The 18,034-nt window shown below is 40.2% G+C and overlaps 1 protein-coding gene across 1 annotated transcript in view; it reads right to left on the minus strand.

Annotated features, from left to right (window-relative positions):
• The window catches only part of baiap3 (BAI1 associated protein 3), a 40,980-nt gene that overhangs the window by 21,309 nt on the left and 1,637 nt on the right, over positions 1-18,034 (minus strand). Inside the window, exons 2-4 of the mRNA XM_089018083.1 lie at positions 7,126-7,268; positions 579-666; positions 154-237 (exon numbers count right to left, since the gene is read on the minus strand). Of these exons, the coding sequence (XP_088874209.1) occupies positions 154-237; positions 579-666; positions 7,126-7,259 (306 nt within the window). The 5' untranslated portion in view covers positions 7,260-7,268. The remainder of the gene's footprint in view (positions 1-153; positions 238-578; positions 667-7,125; positions 7,269-18,034) is intronic.

Below are 18,034 nucleotides of genomic sequence, written 5' to 3' on the forward strand. Positions count from 1 at the left end.
AAAACATTTATATATTATATTTGGAAAACATTTCATTCGTTGAAGGTGTGCCTTATAGTCCGGTGCGCCTCATATATGGAAAAATTTTGAAAATACTCCGGTGCACCTTATACACCGGAAAATCCAGTAAGTGGAAGAGCGGAGTGAACAAACCTCCACCCTGCTAATTCTGTCCTGGATGAAGGCCTGGTCCACATGTTCTTGTGGTGGTGGTACGGTGCAGGCTCCTCGTTCGCTCTGCGATGGGATCAGTCAATAGAAAAACATTTTAAAGTCAGAACGTTAGTGAGTACATGTTTCCTTGACGTGGCAATACAAACAATTGACATTTGGGTGATGACAAACTCCTTGTCAAGATGTTCATAAATCATCAATGCGCTGTTAAGACGGGAGGTGAATGAAACATCACCCCTGACAGCAGCTCGTCAGTGACCAACTTCCCAAAACAAACGTCAACACCATCTGTTCACAGACGTCACGGGCTGTGCCGCGCTGCCCACTCACAATCTTTTTCTTGCTTCTGTCGTCGGGCCTGTCAACAGATAAAAAAAAGTGGAAGAAGTCGGGAGAGAGGTTACCTCAGTGTGACTGGCCTGCAGCATGTTTTCTTGTTTCTGCAGAACGGTATTCATACGCTCAAAGAACTCCATGCTCTCTTCAGAGACCCTGCCAAGGAAACGGAAGGGTGGTGGGGGGGGGGGGGGGGGGGGGGGGGGGAACCAGTTTATGAATAGGGTCTTTAGAACGACCCGTCTTTTTGAATTTTAAGTACCGTATTTTCCCGAGTATAAGGCGCACCCCCAAACGAATGGTGTATTTTCAAACTTTTTCCATATAGAAGGCGCACCGGAGTATAAGGCGCCCCTTCAATGAATGGAAAGTTTTCCAAATATAAAATATCAATATATAAACGTTTTCCCAAATACAAGGCATACGGCATCATCGGGCGCTACAGTAGAGGGTGTAGTTACGTACTACTTCTTCTACAGGGGGAAATGGAGTTTACTGATAGTATTTGTGAGACCGGTTATGGCTCAATATTACTACACATCAGGTGCATCTGCTTATAAGGCTTAGGGGTCATGTTTTGAGGAAAATCAAATCTTTTGGGTGCACTTTATACACTGGGAAAATACTTCCTGGAAGCACTGTAGTTTCATTTTGAAATAACTCGATAAACCACTGCCTCTACTGTAGCGCCTTGTAATGTGGTGTGCTTATATTTGGAAAAATTTGGTATATATATGTATTTATTATTGTGGGAGTTGACATGTTTGATTTGCTTTCGCGGACCACATAAAATGATGTGGTGGGACAGATCTGGCCCCCGGGCCTTGAGTTTGACACCGGTGGCTTAAACTATGTTACTAGTCAGTCCAAAGTGTTAAACTGCCTATTGGTCTAAATCACAGGTGTCAAAGTCAAGGCCCGCGGGCCAAATCCGGCCCGCCACATCATTTTTTTCGGCCCACGAAAGCAATTCCATGATGATCGCTAAAATCTGAGCCAAAATGTCATATTTTTGGATGTCAACCACAATAAAAGTCATTATTCTTCAGACTTCAGATTTGAAAACGAGTTATTCATTAATTTGCTGTGTGCTGTATATGTAATATTTGAAGGGATTTAAACATTCTAATGGGTTCCCCAAATTCATAACGGCCCTCGAGAGGAAACCATAACTACAATGTGGCCCGCGGCAAAAAATGACTTTGACACCCCTGGTCTAAATCATAGGTGTCAAAGTCAAGGCCCGAGGGCCAAATCTGGCCCACCATATCATTTTATTCGGCCCGCGAAGGCAAATCAAACGCGAGGTGGCATGATGCTTGCTAAAAAATGTCAAATTGTCAGATGTAAGCCACAATAACAGTCATTATTCTTGACTTCAGATTTGAAAACTAGTTATTCGTGAATTCTTTTTAATATGTGGAGGGGATGAAACATTCTAATGGTTTCCCCAAATTCATAACGGCCCTGGAGAGGAAATTGTAGCTACAACGTGGCCCAGCCCTGGTCTAAAAGCAGTCTAAGAAGGTCTGATGTTTCTCATGACAGACTGAACTGGGCTCCAGGGATGTGCTCCACCATGGCTGTTTTCTGGAATCTATTTTAATCAAATGAGCACAGCTGTGTGCAAAAATGCTAATCATCTTTTTTCCCCTTCTTCTCCCCTCTTAGGATTTATTCCGGATTTGAGAGAATTCCCGGACTCCCACATGCCTCTTGGTCGTCATGGTGACCCACTGTGGCATTTTTCAAGGGCAGAGGGGGGAATATATGGATTGAGTAAGAATCCTTCCCAAATCTCTCTCTTTTCTGTAACGCTCAATCACCCGCCGACCTGGATGAAAATCACCTCTGATCTGCGCAGCGGCAGAGCGACGGGGATCAACCTTTTCGCCCCCGAATCGCTTGCCACTCACCAGTTTTCCCCATTTCCCTCCGTCACGCACTCTTTTATTGGCGTCATCGCGTCGCAGCGGGCGTTCGGCAACCCATCCTCATCGCCACCCCCCGCCGACTCTCGCCGCGGCGGGGGGGAGCAGATGATAAACCCCTGAGGTATTGATGAAGACTAATGGCAGCCATGCTGGGAGAGCTGGTCGAGCTATTGCCCCTTGACAAAAAAAAAATGTTGGTGGGCTAAACCAGCTGAAATATTTGATGGCTCAACTGGGTTAGAGTGAAACACCGTGGAACTCTAAATACTCCCGCAGATGGACGCTGATTTGCTGGAGTGTAGCGACAATGAGATAGTCTTAGAGGGGGGGTTGGCGGGGGTTGATATTGTGTTTATTGCGTTTTATTGTGGGGTTTTGTTTTTCTGTATCCAATCCAAATGAGCTCCTCTCCATCCTCGTTTTCGCGCTTTGAGACTTTCAATTCCCTCCACATCCGTTTTTAATTGTCGCGGGCGTTGTACTCAAAACAAATCTGTTCACTCTTCTGTCAGTTTTTCTGCATTTGTCGAATCTTTTAACTCATACATTGCCATTCGCGATGAAAACAAGACGTTGAGGGCCATTCACGAATTAGTTCGGGTTTAGTTTTTTCTTATTTGGGTGCCGATAAAGGTCTGGCCATGGCCTCTGGCAATGTTTTTCCCCTTCCACAAGGGGGCTGCATTTCCCTTTTGTCCATGCTAGCGCTTTGTTCCAGTTCCAGCTGTTGTTAAAGTGCTATATAAACTAATGGTATGGTAATGGTATGGTGGGTGATTGCTAGCTGGCGAGATAGCTAATAGATAGATAGCTGGACAGCTAATAGATATATAGCTGTACAGCTAATAGATTGCTAACTAGATAGATAGCTAGTGAGCAATATAGCTAATAGATAGCAAATAGATAGATAGCTTACTAGCTAGCGAGATAGATAATAGATAGCAAATAGTTAGCTAGCTAGGTAGCCAGCTAGGTAGGCAGCTAGATAGCCAGCTAGGTAGCCAGCTAGATAGATAAATAGATATTAGTTATCTATCAGCCAGCTAGCTCGCTTTCTATCTGTTTGAGTTATTCCGGGTTGAGTGAAAGCTGGCGTGTGTGGCTGGCGCGTGTGGCTGCCGCTGCTCACCCACAGAAAAACTTATCCTGTGACTGTAAAGTAAACCTTGACAGTTTTGAAAGGTGCTTATAAGTGAAATGTATTATTATTATTATTATTATTATTTTTATTGCATTGTATTTTGGACAGCCACCCTCATTTCAAGCTCATATAACTCCAGACCCATATAATTTATGAAATAACTTTTTTTTCTGATGAAGGAAGAGTGTCTAATTTTTATAATGCTATATTGAATGTTTATGTAGTCCGGGCGCTAACATGGAGTAGTCCTAAAACTCAATATTCTGTGGGTCCTGGAATTTGAGTGACAAAATCCCTGGCACTGCAGTGGACACTATGCACATGTCTGGCAGTATATATTAAGTCTCTGTGTAAAAAAATAATTTGATCGTTTGATCTTTATTTTTCGAGATGGACATATAGCAAACCTGAAATAATAATAATAACAATAATAATAATAGTGACGATGACAAAAACCCTGGCACTGGAGTGGACACATTTTTGCACATTGTCTGGCAGTGAATGAGTTCATCTCAGCTTTAGGGCAAAAAAAAACGTTTTTTCTTAAAATAATGTCTGATCTGACACAATGAAATAAACACACTTTGACAATCATTCTTGCTCACGTCACGAGAAAAAGAAAAATGCCTTGATGTTGCTAGGAAACAGCTTCTCATGTTGTTTTGAATCAAATGTATTTCCCGGAATTCATTCATTCCGATGCTTCAATTATTTATTTTTTTCCACCCGCTGTCTGGGAAGCAAACATGGAGACGGGTTATTGAAAAAGCAGAGGTGACAAGTGGTCACTGCTTTTCAAACGTCAACATCATGTGGCAGCACGTAAACGGTAATTATTCATGTGCGCATCACTGTCGGCGAGAGCATGAAAGACAATGTGATGCCTTCCCATCCGACAGCATGCTTGTTTTTTTTTTTTTGGTTTATAAAAAAAAATAATCCGATTGTCACACGCTTGTCACTTGCGTCGTATCATCCTCTGCGGCTTTCATCGCCGCGAGAGAATGTGCGTGACAAGAACCAAGACGATATCCACGATGATTTCTTCACATAAGTGCTGTAATTAGATTATTGATTAAACAAGGAGTGCGTTTAGCATTTGCCAAAAATAAACGGCAACCGTACCCCCAAAACAATGAGGACTGACTCATCATTAAATATTAAATCACTTCAGCGGGGTCGCTTCTTGCCCTCTATGGAGCTCCCAATGTGGTGATCCTCTATGCGGGGATTGATTAAAAAAAAAAAAAGTGACACAGATGCTGGGCAAACCTGCTAATGAGATCCCGAGCTAAGCAAAAAAGACAAAGTGTGAAGTCCACCTCTGCTGACCGGAAACTGATTGCTGCATCTCGACACAATTAGTGCACACACAAAAACGACATTATCCCCAATTGAAATAATCGACCTGTCAGCCTCCATTGTCAGTGAACGCCTCAGTGCAAGTGTGTGTGTACATCGGTGTGAAGGGCTAACATAGATTAGCAGCTAGCATCTAATGACAAACTCTCCTTATACATGCACAGTGGGGGCTCAGTGGGGAGGTTTTAACACCAAGGAGCCCGCATGGTAAATGAAGAATGACATGCACCGTAGTGACAGTTCAGATGACTATTTAAAGAAGTAACACCCCCCGCGCACACACCCGGCCTGCCCTCACCCCTCCCCCAAAATAAAAAAAATCAATCTAGAAGAGTATATTGGATTTAGCATTTATTAAAATATTTAATCAGTGATACGCGAGGAGATAAACGAGTTCTACGCGCCACCCGAGGTCGCCTTCCGTGTTAAAAATAAACGCGGGCGTCATTACGAGGGAAGTTCACGTCGAGGCAGCAAAGCCTGGATTTATGTTGCTATGGTAACCCCAGGTTCATACTATTAGTTGTTTTTTTTTTGCTGCAGATGAGGCTTCAAAACAAGACTGCACTGGTGTTGGGGAGGGGATGGGGCTTAAAGGGGGAGTGAGAAAGGGGGTAGGGGGGTTGATTTCACCTGTGTGGCTTGATTGGTTGCTACGAGACAAGTTACATTCGACGGAAATGCAAGACAAAGATAAACAAGGGTGGTGTGATTTGTATGAAAATGCAGAGACACCGCGTTAATGGCTACTATTCATAGCACGTATTCACGCATATCATATCTGACATTGACCAACAAAAACCTTGTCTTGCATTTCCTTACATGGGTATTGGTTTTCTAAACTGGGTGTGGGTGAGGAATATTTTTTTTTCTTCTTTTATCTCATAATATAATTATGCCAATACTATATTTTTATCCGTGGCGGAACGTCAAGGCCTGCAAAGCCTTCTTTGCTGGCCGAAAAATATCTGAATCACAGATTGATGTTAATTATATTTTGTCCTTGAATTCTTATTAAATAATTCTGAATTGTCTTTCAGCTGCCTTTCATTACTTTTTTCCTGTTGCGCCGCTTCCAGATGTGTGTTTTCGTATTTAAGCATTTAACCAATCACATTTCAGCCATCATTTGTAACCAGGGTCAGAAATCTACCTGGACGCCTTCACAATCAAGTCTGAGGACCCTGTCGCATCAAATGTGTCAATCCAACTGTTGCTCTAAACCTCAGGTGTCAAAGTCAAGGCCCGCGGGCCAAATCCGGCCCGCCACATCATTTTTTTCGGCCCGCGAAAGCAAATCAAACTTGTTAAATTCCATGATGATTGCTAAAATCTGAGCCAAAATTTCATATTTTTGGATGTCAACCACAATAAAAGTCATTATTCTTGACTTCAGATTTGAAAACGAGTTGTTCATTAATTTGCTGTGTGTTCTATATGTAATATTTGAAGGGATTTGGGTTCCCCAAATTCATAACGGCCCTCGAGAGGAAACCATAACTACAATGTGGCCCGCGGCAAAAAATGACTTTGACACCCCTGCTCTAACCAGATTTCAAGTTGTCAACCCAAAAGAGGTACCAACGCCTTCTTGAGGGCGCTGGTCAACGTCAGGGTTTTCGCAAACTATGATTGGCTAGTCACTTTTCATCAAGAAAAAAAAGGGTTAATTCCTAAATGATATGGGTCTGGAGTTATATAAGCTTGAAATGAGGGTGTCTGTCCAAAATACAATGCAATACATACAGATTGGTTTATAAAGTGCTTTAACAACAGCTGAAGTTGGAACAAAGCACGAACATAGAAATTTGGGAAATGCTGCCCCCTTGTGGAAAAGAAAAAAAAACATTGCCAGAGGCCATTGCCAGCGCTTTCTCGGCACCCAAGCATGAAAAAACAAAACACAAACAAATTTGGGAATGCCGCTCTACGTCATATTTTCAATTCCAGAATAAATTTGTGAATGGCAGTGAATGAGTTAATGAGATATAAAATCAAGCACATGTATCAAGTATCAACAAAAGTGAACAATTTGAGAATTAAATGTGCCTAAAAGGGATGATGAATGTATTAAAAATATAACTGTAAATATTTTGGTGACAACCTGCTTTTTTTCTTTGATTCTATTTTAATTTGTTTGGAAAAAATGCCGTTTGTGTGCATCCACGCTTGACTCACCTTCGGGATAAGGGCTCTGGGCAGTGGCTGAGGGGGCTGCCGGCAGCGGGCGGCGACTCCCGACGGCTCCTCAACGACTGGCTCCTCTGCACCTGCCGCAAGACGCTACTCTTCAGGTCCAGCAGCGTGGTCATGGCGTTAAACTGCCGGCCCGCCAAAAAGAGAAGGAAAGTGACAAAAATTGACAAAAAGAGGGTTATTTGGAAACTTTTTCCATATACAGTATAAGGCATATCTTCAATGAATGAAAAAAAATCCAAAAATTGTATATAAATATATATAAGATCTCCAAATAAAGGGCACCCCACATTATAAGGCGTTACAGTAGAGGCTGGGGTTACGCACAAAATGGAGTCTGTGGCTGCTGACAGTCATCGCGAGAACTGTTGTGGCTCATTATGACTTCACATATAAGGCGCACCCGCGTATCAGGTGCAGGGTCAACTTTTGAACAAAATCAAGGCTTTTGGGTGTGCCTGATACACCGGAAAATACGGCAGTTTTTATTTTTATTTCTTTTTTCCAAAAAGACTTTGTTTTACTTGAGTTTTTATTCGTTTTAGTTGTAGCTTTTTATTCATTTTAACTCATTCACTGCCATTACCGAATGTATTCGGAAATTGAAAAGCATGATGCGCAGTGTCATTCCCGAATTTGTTTGGGTTTTGTATTTTTTCCTTATGGGAGGTGCGTTTGAAGCTTCGATCAGACCTCTGGCAATGTTTTTTCCTCCCACAAGGGGGCAGCATTTGCCTTTTGTACAACCGCCTCAAATTACTCCATACCCATATATTAGGAATTAACTAATTTTTTCTGATGAAAGAAGAGAGGCAGTTGAACGAGTTATAGGATCATTTGTCAAATCTTTTAACTCATTCACTAAATTATTCAGGAATTGAAAATATAACGTAGAGCGCCATTTCCAAATTTGTTCAAGTTTTGGGTTTTTTTTCTTATTGAGATGCCGATAAAGCTCTGGCCATGGCCTCTGGCAATGTTTTCTCCCCTCCACAAGGGGCAGTATTTCCCTTTTTTTCCATGTTAGCGCTTTGTTCCAGCTCCAGCTGTCGATAAAGCGCTACATAAATGTATTGTATTTTTTTTACAGCCGCCCCATTTCAAGCGCAGATAACTCCAGACCCATATAACTTTTAATTATAAAAATTAGAAAATAAGAATTAACTCTTTTTCTTTGCTAAAAGAAAAAAAGTCTAAGGTTTCTAACACTGCATTGAATATGTATGTAGTCCTAAAACTCATTATGTGGGTCCTGGAATTTGAGTGAAAATGACAAAAACCCTGGCACTGGAGTAGACACATTTTTGCATATTTGTCTGGCAGTGAATGAGTTAATATCTGGAGTCATTGCGTAATAAACTAATTTGATTGTTTGATTTTTATTTTTCGAGATGGAAATACAGTAAAGTCTCGTTATATCGATATCGGATATATCGATAGTCCCGGTTATATCGATACTATTTCTATGCACGCACGGAGAAAATTACATGCAAACAGGGTCGGATATATCGATAGTCCCGGTTATATCGATATTTTTTCGGACTCCCTTGACTATCGATATAACGAGACTTTACTGTACATGAAACCCAAAATAATTTGAATAATAATAATAATAAATGTTATTCATAAGCGCCTTTCAAAGCTCTTAAGGAAACTTTACAATCACAAAACAGGAACATAAATAAAACCACATATACAATTATAAATAAGAACAAGAGATCAAACTAAACAGAACCCTAAAGCTGACATGATATTGACAAAGACGAAAACAAAGTACATTTGGGACAAAAAAATTGTGAGTTCACACATCCAAGGATGTCACACACAATAAATGCGTGACAATGTAAGCGTAATGACAATGGCTTTCAACGCAAAAAAAAAGCCATGGGCAGTGACTCTCTCTGTTCCGCCTCTCGATCGATCGCACCTCGGAATACGACAAATGTGCGCGTCCACTTCAAGTGCTTCGGTGTCAAACAAACACGAAGGTCAGAAAAGTGGAGGGGGTGTGGGGTAAAAAAGCCAGCCAGAGTGTCTCATTAGTTGGTTGTCATCGCCATGGCAACCTTCCCACTGCAGTTCAACCCTCCCACCCCAATCGCCAGCCACTCGTTCCCAGATCTCACATCGAGCCGTGAACATCCGTCAGAGGTGTTGGCCAAAGCGTTTGATTGACATTCATGCTCATTTAGCATATTGCCAAAAGAAATCATTCGGACGTTGAATCAATTTTCCTGAGACTCCCGGTGGAGGGGCATCTTTTTGGGGATTTAAACGTAATCACTTAAATATTTGAATTAAAACATCTGTTAGGATCCTGGCACCATGGGTAGCGGACACGTGTTCTTGATTTATGCAAAATTGAAAAGCACTAAAGTGATAAGCTACTAAATGGGACATTTTACAGCAATGTGGCTTTTTAATTGCTTGTGTAAACACAATTAGGACTCGGGAGTGCCTACCCAACTATCAAGTGGGAAAGTCAACAACCAAGTAAATCATTTGGCAGTGCCAAATTCCAGAAAATGTGCCTTTGAGCGAGCCTGTGTCACATGCACAGCTGTGCTCCCTGAATTGGCGAGTAAGAATCGGTGCCTTGGGGTTGAAGTACTGCCTCCATGTGTGAAAATACAGTTTTTGTTTCGACTGCCTTTTTGAGCTTGTTTTTTTTCTTTTTTCTTTTGTCTTTATTATTGAGTATTTTGACACATGTAATTGGAGTGGATTAGCCTTTATTAGCCGAGCAATGTAGACATTTACATTTCACAGCAGCAGAGTGATGAAAGTAAGAAGAAAGGAAAGCAAAGGAAAGGAAAGGAAAGGAAAGGAAAGGAAGAAGTAGAAAAACAAAATACGGGAGCTGCTGTAAAGGCAGCCAGTCTCGTTGCTCTATCTTGAAATCAAAATAACAAAAAACAAACCTAAATAACAAATAATGTGACAACATAATGTGACACAGACAGGCATTCGATCTTAAGCACTTTCTGCACCCTCTTTGTTGCATGAAGACGTTCTAGATGAAAGAGGAGAGAATCAAAGCATCCTTTTCACCAGTGGATAAGGGACGGTCATGTTGAAGTATGTATGTCTGCTACAAACCAAGTTTTGAAAGCAAACATGAAGCTGTAGCATCCATTGACGAAAAGAAATTGTCTTTCCCACGTAAATCCGCTTCAATTCCAAGCCGCAGACTGTCCAACAGCACCAATCTTTCCGTTGAACAAAACCGGGGCTGTGAAGATGCTGCCCTTTACAGGCGCAAAAAGAAAAAAATAATCACAATTGCCCTAGAGCTAGCTGTCTAGTGATGACAGTCAAACGGCACTGACATTCGTCCCAAATCAAAAACAGTGCTGCCGTATTTGAGCTGCTGAAAAGTCGCAACCGCACAGAAGAGTCAACAGTCCGTATCCGTTCCATACGACGCACAACAACTCACAGAAAACAGAAAAACAACCAAAAAAGCAAGACTCGTGAGAAGACTTGCTGACGGCTGCCTACTCAGACGCCATCTTCAGACTTGAAATAATAACTAATTGCATGACATTTCTAAAATTGTGCAATGTATAACAACAATCTTGCAATATTGTGTAAACATGACATTCAAATCGCAATGTGGAATGGATGCTGGATTTTGATAAAAGCGGACCTTCTTCTCCGTCACTTGTCACGTCCACTTTCATCCCACTTGAAGGTGGCCTTTCTAGACTAACCAAGTTACATCACCTTCATAACATGGCAGCTTCTTCCACAGAAGATTCAAATAAAGTCAGATGGATTTAATGAAACAGAACGGCGCAAGGCAGCAAGCGCACAGCGGGTTTTCCTCGCAATATGAAAACACAATATTTAATAAATCATCTTATATTGAGGCTTATATTCCACTTTTGACAACAAAGCACACGACCTCGCTGTTACCTCATATTTATGGTCGCATTTGCTTTCTGCATTTGTTCATTCATTATAATATTTTCTGATAAATGTCACGGAGGGGAGGGTTTGGGAGCTTCTACTGGAGATGCCCTCGAGACCGCCATCAATTTGTTTCAGAAGGATTGAAATTGTATGCTTGTAAGTCTCACGATTGTGATGTTTTTTTTGTTTTGTTTGCTATGCGAGTGGTACAACTGAGAAGTACAGTATTTTTGTTTTTATTTTCTTCAAAAGATGACCCTGCGCCTTATACGCAGGTGCGCCTTATATGTGAAGCAATATTGAGCCACAACAGGTCTCAGAAGACGTTGTGCATAAACCCTACCTCTACTGTAGCGCCTCATAATGTGGTGTGCTCTATATATGTATATATTATATTTGGGAAACTGTTCTCATTCATTGGGATTCGAGTGACAATGACAAAAACCCTGGCACTGGAGTGGACACATTTTTGCACATGTCTGGAAGTGAATGAGTTAAATGTGACTACCTTATTTTTCAGTCAAGGTGCTTCTTTAAGTATCTACATTCTGTTGTATCAGATCGTGTAGTTGATTTTCTAAAATCATGTTAGGAGGACATTGCAAGCGCAAAATAATATTTGAGGTGATGAAATTGGAAGTGAGTAAAAGAAAAGGGTGAGTCTGATCATATATATATATATATATATATATATATATTTTTTTTTTTAATTCGGTAACTTCACATGAGCTATGTTGAGTTCATTTACTACTTTTTACTCCTAGATGAGGTCGCTGCCATTCGGGCTGTGTTGCTAACCATAACAAGAAATTAAATAGATATAATAATAATAATATATTTTATTTATAAGCGCCTTTCAAAACTTAAGGTCACTTCACAGTCACAGGATAAGTATGACTGAGCAGCGGCAGCAACACGCGCCAGCGTTCACTCAACCCAAAAGTAACTCAGATAGAAAGCTAGCTAGCTAGCAAGCTATCTAATAGATAGTGAATAGCTAGCTAGCTAATAGATATCGAATAGATAGCTAGCCAGCCAGATAGCCATATCGCTAATAGATAGCTGCCAATGTTGCACTGATTCCTACATTCCGTGAGTCATGTTCGCCCCTCAAAAAGCCCCCCTAATTAAAAAGTAGCCGTTGGAGATGGGTGATTAAAAAATTGAGAATCATCACCACAGAATGAGGCTCATATGAGTTCTTGCCATTTTGCTTGTATCCCTACCATGGATCTTTCTTTGCCATTCATTTGGATTTGGAGAATGGGCTTTTGAAACTGGGGGAATTTTTCAACTCTTTCTCTCAGCGGGAGCCATTTCAAATGAACCGAATTTGAGGCTAATGGAGTGGATGCTCGCTGAGTTTGCCAGATTGTGGATCGATAAAGCCTCGTCTCCGATGGATCTTTCACTTCTTTACGTTTGACTTGGTCCGAGTCTACGATTCGGATGATTACGTCCACGGTTGCGCTCATCATCACTGAGCAAAATATTGTGGTACACCGGCAAAAAAGGGAATGAGATCAGTACAAAATATGGACCTTCGTGAATATATTCATCCAGCATTTGTATCTTAACCTTTCAGAAACCTTCCAGGAGATTTCATTTATTTATTTTCCCCTGATCTTGTTTATTTTTTTAATTGGATTAGCCTTTTTTAGTCTCGCAGTGGATAAATTTGCATTTCACAGTAGAAAAGTGATGAAAGTAATAGGAAAGGAAATGAAGAAGTAGAAAAACAAAATACAGGAACTACTGTAAAGGCAGCCACTATTGCTGTGCCATCGTGGAGAAAAAAAAAACAATGTGACAACACAAAAGCAGTTCTAGATGAAAAAGGAGAGGATCAAAGCGTCCTTTTCACCAGTGGATCTGGGACGTCTGGGTGCAATGTGCACGTCTGCTACAAGCTAAATGTTGAAAGCAAACACCAAGCCATAGCATGCATTGACAAAAAGAGAGTCTCACATCTCCTGTCCCACGTAAATCCGCTTCAATTCCAAGCCGCGAGTGGTCCACATTCGCATGGTCCAAAATGCTCGCTAGAGTAATTAATTGTTATTTTTGTTTATGTTCTTCTTTGTATTCCATACAGAACTTTCTTGTGTCAAAGTATTTGACGATATCTAACCTATGTTGATGTCTTGAATTATTAATTAGATTTTATTAAATTAAAATTACATCACTGATGGCAAAGACGTATAAGATAAAAGATCTATAGATTTAGAATTTTAGCCACCATTAGCTATCTCAAATGTCAACTTCATTCCCCTCTGTCACACGGTTAAGCTTAAACTTTTCAATCTGGCGATGACTTTTCCTTTAATCCGATTCAGACGAAAGTGATCGGGTTAATGATATTCATTCAAAACGACGTCCACTCAGACTGCCATTCTGCTAATTGTCCTTCATTACACTTGGCTAATAGCAGCTGCCATTGTTCTGCTTGAAGCGCTCACCGCCCGAGTCACCTCCGCCTCGCTAAGATTCTCAGACGCGGCCTGTCAACTTTTTTAAGAGTGTTCAACCGAGTCGGGCTGACTGCGTGGAACGGCGTCTGCATCAATCACTCGGGATCTCTTGTGCATGTTGTCAGTCATCCTTTGTGAGCTGGCTCTTCCTCACCTCTCTTGATTTGCAAACTCTCACTTGGCGGACTTGGCGAGATGTGCGGGTGTAGCAAAAACTCACTTACATGTAGATCCCAGTGCCCGGATTCCATTTTTTAATCTTTATTTGACCTTTCAATAGATGGTGGTTGAATATGCACTACTGCTACTACCACTACCACTACTACCACTACTACTATTACTTCAATTGCTACTGCTACCGCTACCACCGTGAGAAACAGACTCTCTTCTTTCATCAGAAAAAAAGTTAATTCTTAAAGGACAACCGACGTCTCCGGACAAGTTGTGTCCATAATTTGTAAAATGGCTTCAAATGACTTCTACTGAGCGTATTATACAAAGATTCCACCGCATATAGAATATATTTTATATATATTTTATGTTTTAAGACTCACGCTGAATATTCCGAAAGTCTTGTTTTTGAGTTGGTGACGAATCCTCACCCTACATCACTGAAGGACCACCCCTGAACGAAAAAAGGAAACATTGTAGCAGTCCTTCAATCACGTCAATGCATTTTGCTGTACTTGTTTGGTCTGAAAACTTCGTGTTGCACCAAAAAGAGGCAGAAGAGGGCGACAAAGATCCGTGTAAGGAATTAATCAGCCTGTGGAAACGGGCTGATTGATTCCTTACACTGAGCTTTGTCGCCATTTTCTGCCTCTTTTTAGGGCTACATTTTCCCCCCCTATTGCCTCAAAATGGCACGGAATAAATTATTTAATAGATTGCAAATATGTATGCTTTCCTCTTCAGAACTATTTGAATCATATTCATAACTGGATGAGTAACAAGAAAGCATGTTCTCCGAATCTGAAGCCATTGTTTTGATTCTCCAGCAAGGCAAGGCGTCTTGGGGTGACATCACGAACAAGGGGGCGGGACCTTCTGAAACTGGCCACTTCCGGTTTCATTTTTTTTGCAGTTTCAGGACACTTTAAGTCATTTTATTGGTGTTTTGCATTTGACTAAAAATATCATACTGTGTGTTTTGGGTATTTTAGATGCTATAAAACGTTTTTCTGATGTCAGTTAGGAAACAAAAAAGTGATGTCGGTTGTCCTTTAAATTATATTGGTCTGGAGTTATCTGAGCTTGAAATGAAGGTGGCTGTCGAAAATACAATGCAATACATACATATTGGTTTATATAGCGCTTTAACAACGGGTGAAGCTGGAACAAAGCGCAAACATGGAAAAAAGGGAAATGCTGCCCTCTTGTGGAAGGAAAAAACATTGCCAAAGGCCATGGACAGCGCTTTATCAGCACCCAAACATAGAAAATCAAAACCCGAACAAATTCGGGAACGCCGCTCTACGTCATATTTTCAATTCTGGAATAAATGTGTAAATTGCAGTGAATGAGTTCATAAAACAAAATACGTCGTACCCAATGTCGGGTTCGTTTATTTCCAAAGCAGTTTTTCTTTTCCTTGATCACAATACAATTTTTCAATCCTCATCTGAAACATCAGCGCACGTCAACTCATTTATGCGCACATCAATGAGTTTATGTGCGCTGTAAATCACGACTCGGGAGTCGATGCATCAGAGCATCAAGTTATTTTTTTAATAATCTCGTTAGAGATCACCAAACTTTTTTTTTTTACTTTTCAATAAACTCAAATATGCATTTTGTTCACACTGCCAATTTCAAGATTATTTCCAAACGGGAGCTCAGTTAGTGAGCAATGTAGCATCCAAGTGCATGTCCATTTTGCTGCCTCTCCGAGTGGAAAAAATGGGATGTTTTCAATGCTTCACTGCGTTTAAGTCGTGATCGGCAGCATCTCCGAGAGTCACCTCTCGAAGCTTATCACTGAAAGTGAAAATGTTGCCTTTGCTGCAACCCTGGGTGGGGGGGGGGGGGGTCATACACACACATACACACACATACACACACTCCAGCAGCAGCAGCTAGCGGCACGTCATTTGCAGTGTCGCCCCCGTTGACAGGCAACGGCGGAAAGCAGCTGCCGCTCAGGTGAACTCATTTCAATTGCCTCTCCCAACAGGATTTCACTGTGTGGTGACAAAACGGGCGACCGGGGTGTGGAATGATGATGGGCTGTTGGGGTTGAGGGGACGGGGTTAAGCAGCCGTAACGGGAACAAAGTCAAGGCCAAGTAAAATGCTTTTCTCCTGATATCAGTGGCAACGGAATTCCAGGGAAAAGCTCGCTCGTCTGTGTTTCTTTGTGAGCCAATGAGGCTGGCAACCAAAGGCGCCATGCTGAGTATCTCTATGGTAATGACGGAGGGAAGGGCGTCCGTAAACACAGCTACATGGAATTTCACAAAGGGCCGGCAGTGCCTTGATGTCTTAATAGGCTCGCCATAACGCGACCAAATGTACACGCAGCTGGAGGTGTGACCGCCCTCTTGAGGGCTTGTAAGATGAGGGCGATACATGAGGTGACTTTTTTTTAATGCTTGGATGGATTTTGAGCTGAATCAAAACACAGTTGGGGGAACCATTAATGGTGCAGCGGTTCAATTTGGTTCAAGTCACAGTCGCTGACTCATTGGCAATTTTCCGGCGATTGACTGGTGAGCACTCCAGGGGGTGGCCACACGGTCCTTGGCAATCTTTCAACTGCTTTCTAAATCAGCATTTGCAACTTCATTCATTCATTCATTCATTCATTCATTCATCCAATAATTTATTCATTCATTCATGTATTTATTTATTATGTTTGTTTATGTACGTATGTAAGTGTGTGAGTGTACGAGTGTGTGAGCATGTGTGTATGTGTGTGTGTGTGTGTGTGTGTGTGTGTGTGTGTGTGTGTGTGCGTGCGTGCGTGTGTGCGTGCGTATGTATGTATGTATGTATTCTCTGCATATTTATTTATCTATTTATTTGATTATTTATGTATTTATTCATTCATTCATATATTTATTAATTACATATTTATTTATGTATGTATGTATCTATGTACAGTAAAGTGTCGTTATATCGATATTCTCGGGAGTCGGAAAAAATATCGATATAACCGGACTATCGATATATCCGATCCTGCGCCATGTAAATTTTCTCCTTGCGTTCATAGAAATAGTATCGTAATAAGCAGTACTATCGATATAACCGATATCGATATAACGAGACTTTACTGTATTTATTTATATGTATCTATATATATTTATTTATATATGTATCTATGTATGTATTTATATATGTATCTATGTATATATTTATTTATTCATTTATTCTTTGCATGTTTGTTTATGTATCTATTTATTTGTTTATCTCTTAATCTATTTATTTATGTATATATTTATTTATTATTTATGTATGTATTTATTCATGTATGTATTTATTTATTCTCTGCATATTTATTTATATATCTATTTATTTGTGTATCTGTCTCTTTATATTAAAATTGTATATATGTATTTATTTATTCTCTGCATATTTATTTATGTATTTATTTGTTTATCTATTTATTGATGTAGTTGTTTATTTATTATTTATGTATCTATTCATTGATGTATGTATTTATTTATTCTCTGCATATTTATTTATATATCTATTTATTTGTGTATCTGTGTCTTTATATTAAAATTGTATATATGTATTTATTTATTTATTCTCTACGTATTTATTTATGTATTTATTTGTTTATCTATTTATTGATGTAGTTGTTTATTATTTATGTATCTATTCATTGATGTATGTATTTATTTTATCTTTCTATTTATGTATCTATTTGTTTGTTTATTTATCTATCTATTTATTTGTTTACTTATGGATCTATGTATTTATTTATTATTATGGATTTCCGCTGAATCCCTCTTTCATGCCGAAAGCCAATGTACCATCAATTCAATTTTGAGAACTTTATGAGACATGTTGATCAAAGTGACACTAAACTCAGGCAAACACAAAAGCACATCGTAGTAAGTTTCAACATTTCAAAGACAACACACAGGATGGCGGCGAAAAGGGTTCTCACGGCTCTTATGTATGTGGTATACTCAAAATCAACATGTTCACAGGAGGGCAGAACAATTTTGAAAAATAATCTAATCGTTATTTTTGTTCCTCTATCTTGCAACTGGAATTTCACATGCGATTAATTTTAAATACCCTCTTCCCATCTACTTTTAAACAAACACAAGCAATAAATTAGTCTACATTCTAATAAAGATAGATTTTTGAATTGGCCGACCACCTGTTGTTGGAACAAATCTACCACCATAATCACTTCTGACAATCTTTCAGAGACAAATGTCAGCTAACAACCAATCACAGCTCAACTTGCAAGACTTACTTGAGCAAGCACAAAAATGAAAATGAGGCGCAATACCTGAGCAACTGTGATGTCATCTTTGATTGACAGGAAAG

The sequence above is a fragment of the Hippocampus bargibanti genome, linkage group LG17 (genome assembly GCF_051943395.1).
Source record: "Hippocampus bargibanti isolate YZ-2025 linkage group LG17, ASM5194339v1, whole genome shotgun sequence".
Classification (NCBI taxonomy): domain Eukaryota; kingdom Metazoa; phylum Chordata; class Actinopteri; order Syngnathiformes; family Syngnathidae; genus Hippocampus; species Hippocampus bargibanti.